The sequence below is a fragment of the Drosophila navojoa genome, chromosome 3 (genome assembly GCF_054131105.1).
Source record: "Drosophila navojoa isolate 15081-1374.11 chromosome 3, UAZ_NAV_1.0, whole genome shotgun sequence".
Taxonomy (NCBI): domain Eukaryota; kingdom Metazoa; phylum Arthropoda; class Insecta; order Diptera; family Drosophilidae; genus Drosophila; species Drosophila navojoa.
Window position 1 is genome coordinate 26623132 of NC_142891.1, and position 12433 is coordinate 26635564.

General features: G+C 42.9%; 3 protein-coding genes across 3 annotated transcripts; 2 read left to right on the top strand and 1 right to left on the bottom strand.

The window, feature by feature from the left end:
* Positions 1-12044, top strand: hbt (headbutt). The gene is made up of 5 exons (XM_030387331.2): positions 1-15; positions 2028-3695; positions 4482-4845; positions 7317-7497; positions 7568-12044. Exons 1-5 carry the CDS (start codon positions 1-3, stop codon positions 8259-8261), a joined length of 2922 nt encoding a protein of 973 aa, XP_030243191.2. The 3' UTR covers positions 8262-12044.
* On the bottom strand, positions 4460-5967 carry LOC115563798 (uncharacterized). The gene has a single exon (XM_030387322.2). It carries the CDS (start codon positions 5965-5967, stop codon positions 4957-4959), a length of 1011 nt encoding a protein of 336 aa, XP_030243182.2. The 3' UTR covers positions 4460-4956.
* On the top strand, positions 5869-7005 carry LOC115563800 (uncharacterized). The gene has a single exon (XM_030387324.2). It carries the CDS (start codon positions 6126-6128, stop codon positions 6864-6866), a length of 741 nt encoding a protein of 246 aa, XP_030243184.1. The 5' UTR covers positions 5869-6125; the 3' UTR covers positions 6867-7005.
* Positions 12045-12433: the final 389 nt, after the last annotated feature.

The window sequence follows — 12433 nt, forward strand, 5'->3', positions numbered from 1 at the left end:
ATGGCCGCACCGGAAGTAGCTGGTCGCCATTTGCTTTGCTGCTCTGGTGCTGCCTGCCGCACGCGCGATTCAATTTGATCTGATTTTATTGCTGTTGCTGTGGCCATTATTGCTGTGGTTGCTGCTGCTGCTGCTACTGCTGTTGTTGTTGTTGTTGTTGTTGTTGTTGTTGTTGCTGGCATTGTTGGCTGTGTTTCATGTAGTTTATATTTAAGCATTTCGTGTCTGTATTTCGTTCTGTTTGTCTCTGGCAAACTGTGCACACAAATCATTAGCTGCTCCATTTGAGAAACCAATGAGCAAAATGGCCAACAAGGATTTGCATTAGCCGCTTTCCGCTTAATCTAGTTTCCTTATACAATTATATTGTTCTCTGTGGCTCTGCCGACCGAAAAAGTAAATAACAAAATAAGCAGGAGCATTGCAATCGGGCCCTACCGACTGCATAATACTCATTTAGGATAAATAAAATGAATGATTATTAAAAATCAATTATTTTATTAATTAAAGAAGGCATTTGCAATAGCTCGAGTATTCCAATTAAATTACATAGCTTTCTCCCCTTGAGAGGGGAGAATTTTAAGTTTGTTACTGTACCAAGTTGGCGTAGCTAACTATATCCCTTATATATATTTGACCTTTGCCTGTTGACCAAAGTATTCATTCCCAATTGGAACTCTTTTGTGAGATACAGGAAATGTCAGTTTCCGTTTAGCGAAGCAACAGGAAAATCATTAAACTCCGTTATTCCAGTTCAGACGGATATTGCACAAAGCCAATATACTCGATTTCCTTTAGTAAATGATATATGTATATATTTATATATATGTATATCCCATCCCAATGACAAATGTCTATGCTACATACGTAAATATTAAGCACATAAACACGAGGATGCCTGAGCAAAGATGCTTCTTTAATGTATACAAATGAAATAATAATAAGCTCCATCGATTTCTTATGCTCATGCTGAAAGCCTAATGAATGCTGCTTAATAACCAATCGATAGATGACAATTTGCAACTGACTTTCGAAATATTAAGTAATTAACGTTGACAAAGTAGAAACTGGCATACTTATATCAGGCTGAGGAACTTATGATACTGTTTTATAAATTATTGTTCATGTGAATGTTCCTGATTCGCTTGTGTCGCATAGCTTTACCGTCTGTCTTTCGCTATAAACACTTTCAGACTGTCGCCGCATTCATATCAATAAAATCTCAACAGTATTTCGCCTATAAAGTATAATTATATTAACGGGAATAAATATTGAATGTGCAGGTGCTTAAGCACAGCCATCAAGAAATTGATATCACTTCAGCATACCTGAAGCTGTGACACTCCCTCAAATATCAACATACAGAATATTAGCTTTATACCAACACGATTTCCATATCTCAATAATGTTCAGAGTTGCATTAGGCTCGAAGGATGATTTCCTCTTAAGATTGATATCCTTCCATCTGGCTGTCTAACGGCTCAGAGCAGGCATAACGGATTGATTGTACCCTGTAATTATATGCTTATATCACTATTACTTGCGCTCTGTCTGCGACCATTCATTGTACGTCTTCCATTCAAATTAATTGGGACTGGAGCAAGTCAAGTCTTAGCAGCTGTGATTCCTTTGAAGACACCTGCTTAAGTTTGCATTCAGAAAATGTTGAATTGAAGCCAGACGCTTCTATCTGTACGCATCAGGTAACTAATTCGAGGAATATTTGTTTACCCAACAAGCGCCTCAAGTGGCAATTGAAAGCCACACGGCGTATACTTGATGCCCGTCTAATTAGTGCTTTAATAGGCTGGCGCAGTGCTGCACTCGCAGTAGTCGTCAACGTGTGAGCAGCAGTTGACTAAGAGCTCGTTTTGTCACTTGTTCTACTTGCAGCAATAACTGGATTTGTGAGAGCAACCGTAACCGCAACCGCAGCAACTGAGAGATCTGAAGCAAGCCACAAGAGCAGCAACAGCAGCAGCAGCAGCAGCAGCAGCAGGAGCAGCAGCACTTGTTAAGTGTGGTAGGTGCGAGGCAAAGTAAAGAGCAACGCCTTCACATTGGATTACGCGCAGTTTTACTTTAGACCGGAGCCAATTAGTGGCCAACAGCAACAACAGCAACTACAGCAGCAACTAGCGCTACAGCAGACGCAGCAGACGCAACAACAGCTGCAGCTGCAGCGACAGCAACAGCAGCAAGTGCAGCAGCAATTGCTCGCCCAACAGCAGCAGCAACTGCAGATCCAACAACTTCAACAGCAACTGCTGCTGCAACGGCTAGAGCGTGAGTTGCAGCAGCAACAACACCAACAGCAGCTAGCCCAACAGCAGCAGCAGATTCTCTACCATCAGCGACAGCACTACGGCCGACATCGCTGGCTCTCGGGCAGCAACCACTACAATTACACGCCCCTGCACCAACACCAGCAGCAGCACCACCACCATCAGCAGCAGCAGCAGCAGCAACAGTACAGCTATTACTTCAGTCGCGGCAGCAGCAGCAGCAGCGGGCTGGGTCTGGGCCTGGGCTTGGGCTTAGGTTTCGGTCTGGGCGGCAGCAATCTAGCCAGCTGGTACCATCTGCCGTCGACGTCGGCGCACATTTACATCGGCAGCAGCAGCACTGGCGGCGCTCCCTATCCATATCGGCTGGGATACAGCGGCGGGGGCTATCCAGCAGCGGCGCTGATCAACTTTGAGACGTCGCCCACACCGCTGCTCTCGTCCACGGGCAGCTCGCCTGGGTACTTGCCGCCACTGCCGGCCCCGGCACTGCCACCGCCACCACCGGCGCCCAGCGTAGCCACCGATTACTACTTCAGCAGCAGCAGCAGCAACCGGGCGCCCGCCATAGTCAGAGCCGAGCCGTTCCAAGAGTACACAGCGGCGGCGGTTGCAGCAGCGGAGGAGGAGCTACAAGCTGGCGGCTATCGTTACAAGGCAACGCCACGCCGGCGATACGACGCCTACGACAACTACGGCTATCTGCCGGGCCTTGCCAGCACTACCGAGGACGAGGACGACCTGCTTGAGGAGTGCCTGCCGGCGGCCCTGCTATCCACGGACTGCGAGAGTCTCGAGGACGTGCGCTTTCTTGAATACAACAGCAACCACCACCCAGAGTACTACGACGAGGACGACGAAGAGGCCCAGCTGGCGCACATACTCGATCTTGACCTGCCCGATTTTCTGCGCCCTTACAGCAGCAGCAGCGGCGGCGGCGGCGGTAGCAGAAACAGCCACAAGACGCCGCCACAACACGAATACCAAACGGAGCACGGCGGCGCAGCCGGAGCAGGGGCCAGCGGCGGGGGTGACGGAAGCGGCGGCGGGGGAGGAAGAGGCAGCGCAACAGCAGCAGCTAGTGTTAATCAGACGCATCGCGAAACGGAACAGCAACGCTACCATCACTACCAGCAGCAGCAGCAGCAGCACCAACACCAGCAGCAGCAGCAATATCCTTACCAGCAACATCAGCACCAGCAACAGCAGCAGCTGCAGTCGCAGCAGCAACAGGCCTATCAGTCCTACCAATACCCCTCGCACGACAGCTGTGAGGGCTTCAATCAGTTCGCCAACGACGCCAGCAGCTGCCTGGGCAATCAGAGAATGATGGTTAGCAAGTTGTGGAACAGCTGCTTTCCGGAGTTTACGCCGGATCACGTACATCGGCATAACTTCTACCTGTGCCAGGTGAGCGAAATGACAGCAACAACCAATCTTGACTTGTATACGATTACCACATACCCTGTATATTAGAATAGCTAACGGTACATACGTTGCATGCATGTTATTTAAAGCTCACAATTAGTAGTTATTGTATATTACTATATCTACTGAAGAGGTTTCACATTTTTGAAAACTTAAATAGTTATAATTCATTCAAGAGTTCAAGAGCTGCTGATTGGAATTAGATTTTATTAAACAAAAAACTAATAATTTATCATGAATAATAACCCAATTCTTCATTTAATACTATAAATGATTTGAATTAGATCTACAGAAGAGGTTTCATATATTTAATAACTAACTGGCTATATCTTTTGAACGAAACTCCCGATTTGAATATATATAAAATAAATATTTGTATACGACTCATTACACGAGTCTTTGGATATCTTCCAGTCGGTCACAGCTGAGATTACAGCAGTCTAGCAAATTTAATCAAATATCATATGAGTGCAGGTGCTCTGCTTATGAAGCAGGTAAAGTTGTGTTCAGTGCTCATTTCTAGAGTTATTGAGCAAAGCTTATTAGCATTCCACCCGGTAGAGGGACCGACTAACGATGGAAGACGAATGAGTGAGTGTATTAAATCGATGGTACTCGAAAGTAAGGTACATAATACAATCAACATTTTTACGCTTACCCACATTGGTTTTGTGGCTAGAATAAATTGCCAAAAGAGTAGCTCGAATCAACTTTAATTGAACACAATTAAAAGTCTCATTATAATGTTTTCTTTTTTTAACCACGCAGTGGCAGCGCAATACTCAGGTGCGCATTGTGTACCTGTTCTATCGCTGGATAACGGCGATAACGTGCTTGGCAGCCCTGGTCTGCTCACTACTGGACATTGGACGCACCGACGAGCACTTCGAGCACCACTATGCCAAGTGGTGGATCTACCTTACCCACTGGGGGCTGCTCTTCTGCACTGTGCAGGCATGGCTGGCCGCCTGGATCGTCACCCAGGGCATGATGGTCGAGCGCGAGGACTTTGAGATTGTGCGGCAGGCGAAGAAGAGCCGCCTGCACCACCTATACTGGGTGCTCTACACCTGCGCCACGGTCTACGCCTTTATTGTAACAATGTGCTACTGGCTGCTCGTCCACAATCCCGGTAAGTAAACAGTGCTCCAAATCAGTATACACACATATATACAAAAAATGAAAAAGAAAATGTGGACGACAAAGATCAGTAAGTGGCAGCTGTTTGTTGTTGTGATTCGATTCAATTCCCTGGCCCATACGTCAGGCTAATGGATCGCTTCCCACAAAACACCACTGCCTTGCAGCTCTCAATCTCAATGGCGTCGTTGGCGATGCGGCTGACGACGACCAGGCCGCCCACAGTGCAGCCGAAGGCGATGTACATTTGGGCCGCCTGCTTTAGAAAGCTGTACCTCCGGTAGCTCTCCCGGGGAATGGCGTGCAGCTGGAAGGCATTGTACATGGTCCAGGGCCCGAACATCATCTGGCAAATGGTCAGCGGCACGAAGACGTGCATGGCCAGCCGAGTGACCAGGGCCACGGTGCTGGTGATCAGGACACTGATGCTCAGGAAGATCAGTATCCACAGATTGACGGTGAGGAAGGCGGGCAGCCAGAGGCCCAGCGGCGTATAGATCAGCACGACGGCGATCCCGGTCACAATGTAGGGCCAGGTCAGCTCCATGTCATGCGTGCAGAGGCACATCACGAGCAGGGTGAGGCTCTCGAATATGCTGACGAACACGATCCAGTTGATGGGCGCCGTCAGCTGCAGGCGGCGGAAGCCGAAGAAGGCCAGCGTCAGGTTCAGCCAGATCAGGAAGAGCACCAACGCTGTGAAATTGCGCTCCGGCGAGGTCAACTGCAGCCGTATGCGGTAGGTGGCCACCAGCCACTGGAGTGTGGACACGCACACTTGGACGATCAGCAGCACATAGACGTTGGAGAGGAAGCCGATGCGTGACACTTCTCTCTTGTGAATGTACGACTCGGACTCCAGCGGTGCTATATAGTCATGGTAGTAGGGATTCGTGCTCGTCTCGTGCGATACGGAAGTATCCTCCAGTCTGACGCTGGTGGTCTGCGTGTCCCGCGTGTCTCGTGTGTCTTGCGTGTCAGGCGCGTCATGCGTGTCACGCGTTCTTCTCGTGCCCGTTTGCTTTTGCGTTTGCGTTTCCGCCGAACGCATGTAAAGCTCTGGCGCTGAGCGAGATTTGCTAGACATGTGGCTTGTCAAATAGCACAGATCCATTTTCCAGACGAGACTGACAGCTGGGGACAGGCTACGCTCTCAAATGAAACTGAAAAGTGAGAGGGGAAAATAGAAAAATGGGAAAAAAAGAGAAAACATCAATGAGAGCAACAACAATAGCAGCAGCAATCAACTGAGCACAACAAACATACAACTTGATGAGCGATCCGCCGCGCGGATTGCCGCAGAGCTTGCGCAACTATTATCTGCAACTGTTTGGAGCGGCCCTCGCATATATTCTGTTCGCCGTGATAATGCTCCATGCGATTGAGGCGACGCGCGAGCATCCCGCCGAACGCAATTCCCTAGCAGCTCTAATCCTGTACGTCCTTGGCCTGGGCATCTTCCTCATCTATGTGAACATACTCTGGCTGCGCCGCAAGTATCCGGTCAATTGGGCCGTCTGCACCACCATCGCCGTCGCGCTGAGCCTGGGCAATGCCTTCCTGCTGATCGCCCAGGATCCGACGACCCTCGTCCATGTGCTGGAGGTTATTGCTCTGATGTGTATCTTTGGGTCCCTGGGATCCTGGCAGCCGAGGCATCTGTCTCCTGTCCGGTATGCCACTATCGTGTCATTCGGTGTACTGCTGCTGACGGGCATTGCCCTCGTACTGGTTTACTTCATCTCGAAAGGAAAGGTTGACATCATGCTGTACCTTGTTCATGGCCTACTGACTGTGGCGATGTGTCCACTGATGATTTTCCAAGTGCTAGTGTTCAACGGCCTCATCTGGGGGGTGAGGCCCATTCTGGACATACCGCTCTGCTCGGTCATCCTGCTGATGGACTTTCTGGCTGCCTACACCTTCGTGGATGCCGACGACGAGATAGCGCATGCCTTTGAAATACTCTCCGAGTCCAATCTCCACAGGATGGGCAGAATGCTAGACACGTGAGGCCATTGTGCGCTTATTCCTGTTACCCAAACTCGGAGTCCGAGCCTGCAATTGTAAATCTGAAATGAACTGTCTTAGATACGTTGTGCCGCATGAATGAGTTTTTTGAATAAACATAAGTCTGAAAATCCATAGTGCATATGCAGGCATACATTTTACTGGAATAGTCTAACAACTCTATAGTATTTCTAATGTACATTTATAGAGCCAATGACTTTTCGAGATATATTCTTGTGCATATATGTATACCTGAGACCTGAAGAGACGCACTTACAATCGTAATTCAACTAAAAAAACGAAATTACTTAGTGTATCATTAAAATAATAAACGTATCTCCATATTACATTATTTCCCCCATTTCGCTCCACATTCTCTCTCTATCTTTGTCACTCTTTATACTTGCCCACTTATATCGATATGTGATTCTCATTCCCATCTATCCGCCATAGATATCCACAAGATTGACGCATTGAACATCATGGTGCACGTATTGAACTCCATCATAATGCTCATCGATCTGGCCATTGTGGGACATCCGATTAAGATGAGCCACGCCTACTTTACAACTGGCATTGGACTGGCCTACGCCATTTTCACGGGCATTTACTTCTTGGCCGGCGGCACAGACAGGTAAGCAAGCAAATGGAAATCTCCAATTGGTATCATAATGATGAATACTCGTATCTCTCTCTGCGTTAAGGAAAAACCAAACTGCCATCTATCCGATGATGGACTGGACCAAGCCGGGCAAGGCCATCATTGTGACAGCCTGTGCCATCATTTTCACGTTCTTCGTGCACTTCTGCTGCTATCTGCTCTACCGCGGACGCGTCTGGCTGTTCACCAAGCTGTGCATTCGAGGTCGCCACAATCGCGACGGCGAGATGGGCGAAGGGCTCAACGACGATTCTGGCTCGCGCATGGGTGGGGGCGGCGGTGGCATTGGCGGTGCGGCTACTGTAGTGGGCGGCGGCGGCAGCAGCCAGGACTATGCCCATCAGCAGCAATATCCCATTGCGCACACGGAGCAGCCGCGGGCCATTTCACAGCAGCCGCCAGCCAGCTACCAGCTGCCTCCACAGTACTCGGGCTATCTGCAGCAGCCCGTGGTCGCCGGGGTCAATGTGGGCGTGGTCAGTGCGGATGGGGTCTATCAGCCGATTGGCACGGACTCGGGCCGTACGAGCGGTGGCGGAGGTGGAGGTGGAGGCGGAGGCGGAGGCGGTGCTGTCGATGTCACCAGCAAGCACAAGAGCTCTGGCACCGGCACCGGCTCCGGCTCTGGCTCCGGTTCCGGCGCTGGCTCGGCCTTGACACGTACTGTCGCCCATTTGGATGCGGCACAGCGGGAGCAGTTCCTCAATCCCAACAAGATCGTCGAGTATAAGATGTAAAGGCGTTGTACCCGGCACCGGTATACGTTCCGCTTGTCCATGAAGTTTCTGGAGAAGCACTGTGCGCAATGCGAGGCGGCACGTCAGGCCGTCAGCGAGGAGCAGCGCCATCTGGCGTCGGCCGACACGCATGCGCACAGTGGTTAGTTTAAGATTTGCTTTTGCCGTTTGATTTCCACGCCCAGTCCCGGCCGGGCACTGATGGCAATGTGTAGCCTGTATTTGGTATTCGTAGACTGTAAATGTAGTTTCGTAATTTTGTAAAAGCTTTGCCAGCTGCAGCCTACAGTAGTAATTCGTTTTGTGCGCAAGCGCGCACAACTGCGTTAGCTCGCTGCTAAAGAAACTTAGAGAGATATTTTAACTATTGATGTATGTAGTTGTCGTATCCTGTATAGAGTATAGACAGACTCATCGATTTTGAGCGATTTCAAATCTTTTCAATGGACTAAGTTGAACATTCTTATGTTACAACTACACACGCACACACACCCACACTCACACGTACACTAGCACCTAAAGAGCCAAAGAACAAAACACTTTCCCTACATTAATTAAAAGCAAATTGTGTTCAGCAAATACATAGGCAACTGCATATATGTATGTACATATGTATGTATGTGTATGTAAACACACGGCGTCCATTAATTAATAATTTTGTTGGCTAAGCTCTTCGAACACAACAAAAGAAAAATAAAACATATACTGCCTAAAGCCTGGCGCACACTCACACTCACACACGCACACGCACGCGCACACACACACAGCTTTCTTTAGTTTTAGTTTCATTTGAAGAACATCTTATACACATATGTATCGGTGCAGGAGTACAACAATAGCAAGCGCAAGCTGAGTGTTCCGAGGAGTCGAGTTTTTCGTTTGGCATTCGCTCGCATTGAGGACACTGTGCGCATGCCCAATAAGTTCTTATCAACAGTATGCATGACAGAAACCAAATTAATATTTTTTATTATATAAACAAATGTCAAATTTAAAAGATGATTGACACTGCTTAGGAGTTTAACAAAATACAAAATGAATACCTAAAAGAACAGCAAAAAGAGAGAAAAATTAAAAAATAAATATTTACAAATAGTTTAAAAACTAAAACGAAATCAAATGAGTATTTCAAAGCAATCTCACATGTTGCATAAATAAAACAAATAGGTAAAATCAAAGAATAATAAGTGCACGGTATTAAAGATTATAAACAGTTTATAAATCAAATATTAAAAACATTCCAATATTGAGAAACTAGTTTGTATGATGTTAAAAATCAAACAAAATAAAAGACAAATTCAAACAGTATTAAATTGAGTTATAAACAATTGCTCAAAAAGAAAAAAATATAAATAAATAAAAAATAGAAAACATAGCTGTACGATAGTATTAAATTATTTAAAAAATTAATGGGCCTACCTTGTACCACAATTCACAATGACCTGAACACCTGGACAACAATATGAAACACCTGCAAGATTAAAATAATAAATGATTCAAATAATTCTTACTATACTTACATCTATGTAAATATTTGTGTTTCAATGCGTTCTATATATTTATGCTGTATATATACATACATATATATATATATACAAATATTAAATCGATGTTGAGAATTAAAATCAAAAAACAAAATAAAATTGAGAAAAACGAAATAAAAAATCTGGATAACCTAAATCAAATGCAATGAATAAAACTCGTCAAGAGGAATGTGTTAACAAACAAATAGATACAAAGGATATTTAATTACACTTACACAAACACACATATATATAGTATAAATATATAACAATATATGGAAAATATGAAAACATGAAGAAAAAACAATAAACAATGGCATAGTAGTGTATCATACATGATGTCTCTTAGATATACAAAATATGTGTAATTTACAATTAATTTTCGATAGATTTACATAAAACCAACATTGTTAATAAACGGCACATACATAAGCACACATACAGCCCAAAAAACGAAAATTATTATTAACAAATAAAAACATGAAAAGAGAATACAGTTGAAGCACATTTTAAATACATAGTATGTGTATTTGTTGAGAGTTTTGACTCAGTTTTCCGTTGGAGTTTGTCATTCTGACTACCCAGTGGATTTTTCATTTGTACAACGAGAAAAGCGTATTCTAGTGGTTTTTTAAACAATGATGCAAATGTTTAATGATTTTATTCAGTATTTGCCCTTAGCTCATTTCCGATTCGAATCCGATTGGTCTAACAAAATTCATATGGAATCTGCCTGGGTCATTTATAATCTCGGTGTTCCGAGAATTCAATTCTGGAAATAATATTTTTTTTTAAGAATTGATTGATTTTTTGTTTTTTTGTGACGGGGTTTTAGCAGAACTGAAAATATGCTTCATATTTTTGCTTTGCGATCTTTAGCATATATGTATAAATGTATGTTTATATAGACTGAATATTATTAAAAGGAGAATATTTATAAAAAAAAAAAAAAAAAAAAAAAAAAAAAAACATAAACAAACAAAAAAAATTGAAACAAGTTATTCGGATATTAATACAAAAAGTTTTCGATTGAGTAAAATATATAAAGAAAATTATAATTACCATAGCAGCAACACAGAAAAAAACAATAAGCACATATCAAAACTAAAAAAAAAAAAAAAAAAATTGAATTAAGAACAAAATTAAAAAAAAAAATTATATTCTTCAAAAGATAACTCAAAGTTACGTATTCTATAAACCAAAAACCAAATCAAAGTTGACCTCATCAAAACCCAAATACCACACATAACAGTGAATATAATAAAAATAAATAAACAATCATTATAATATGTATACACATGTATGTATAATTAGGTCTAAGAGAGGAAATTTAATTATATTTTGTAGATTTTTAGCAAAGTAGCCAAACTGTCACGATATACACATTGTATATATATGTATCTGCTATATATATATGTATATATACAAACCTACTGTAACCACGCATACATACGTTCATTGACGATCATCTCATTTGTAGGCGAGATGCTGAATCCGTAGTTGTATTCAAATTGAAATGTTCAAGCAACAAACAAGAAATGGCAAAGCTTTAAGATACTAGAACTGTTGGACGGAAATCCTTTAGAAATGGATAAGTGTAAGAATTGTTTCAGTATTTAGCGAAAAGTTGTTGGCTCATCTGCTACATGTATTCGATAGTGTAGTACGCACATCCCATAAATTGCTCAGCAGGCCACATATTAGCAGTTAGTGACTAAATCTATAGTAAAATCCAAAACCCTCAAGCTTATTAAAGGAATAAATTAAAAAAATAAAAAGAAAACCAAATAAATTACAATTTTAAATACCTAAAATTTGAATGAAATGCAAAGGCGTATACACAGCTGCTATACATTCAAAATATATTTAATTGTGAAGTTTAACAAGAAGTAACTTAGTTGTAAAGCCAAGTGTTTACCTTTAAAGTATTTCTCCGCATTTAAGGATGAAGAAAAACTAACAAAACTTAACAAAATTAATGAATAACAGCAACAAAAACAACCAAATCTTCTAAATTATAGCACCAAATGCAAAGACCTCTCAATTGTGTTAAAACAAAAAGCCCAACAAAAAATTTACAAAACATACTTCAAAAAAAGGTTTTTAAAAATAGAAATTCTCCACAAGAAGTAGAACAGAAAATTTGGATTGTGAACAGCATCGGGGAAGGAGAAACATACTAAGGATAGGCTTAACAAATGGAGAGCTACATGAATTATTACAACAAACAGAAACAACAAATTACATATATGTACATATATTTCTATATATGTATGTATAAAAAAATAAAAACAAGAAAAAAACAAAAACAAAAGAGCAATTACCCATAAAAATACCCATATATATACTATATATATGAATATATACATACTTTAATAATATAAAGTATGAATACCTATTATAATGTATTTGAAAGCAAACCATTGTGAATTAGTATTAAAGCAACCAAACAACAGACAAGAAAGGCGGTAAATAAAGATTGTAAACGAAATCAATAAAAATGTATAGAAATCATGTTTTTGCTATACTGGTTGATATCCGGACAGCACGAGTTCCATTTTTTTACAGCTACAAGTATCTTCAATCTACTATTTTATATTATGTCGCGTCGCATGCAAGATTTACAAATTTCTTTTTCTGATTATACAG

What these genes read in the sequence shown, in the direction of transcription:
- hbt (XM_030387331.2), top strand. An exon ending in ATAACTTCTACCTGTGCCAG is followed by an intron (nt 3,696 to 4,481) that starts GTGAGCGAAATG and finishes TTAACCACGCAG; the next exon opens with TGGCAGCGCAATACTCAGGT. An exon ending in GCTGCTCGTCCACAATCCCG is followed by an intron (nt 4,846 to 7,316) that starts GTAAGTAAACAG and finishes TATCCGCCATAG; the next exon opens with ATATCCACAAGATTGACGCA.
- LOC115563798 (XM_030387322.2), bottom strand. Translation starts at nt 5,967, where the DNA reads ATGGATCTGTGCTATTTGACAAGCCACATGTCTAGCAAATCTCGCTCA.
- LOC115563800 (XM_030387324.2), top strand. Translation starts at nt 6,126, where the DNA reads ATGAGCGATCCGCCGCGCGGATTGCCGCAGAGCTTGCGCAACTATTAT.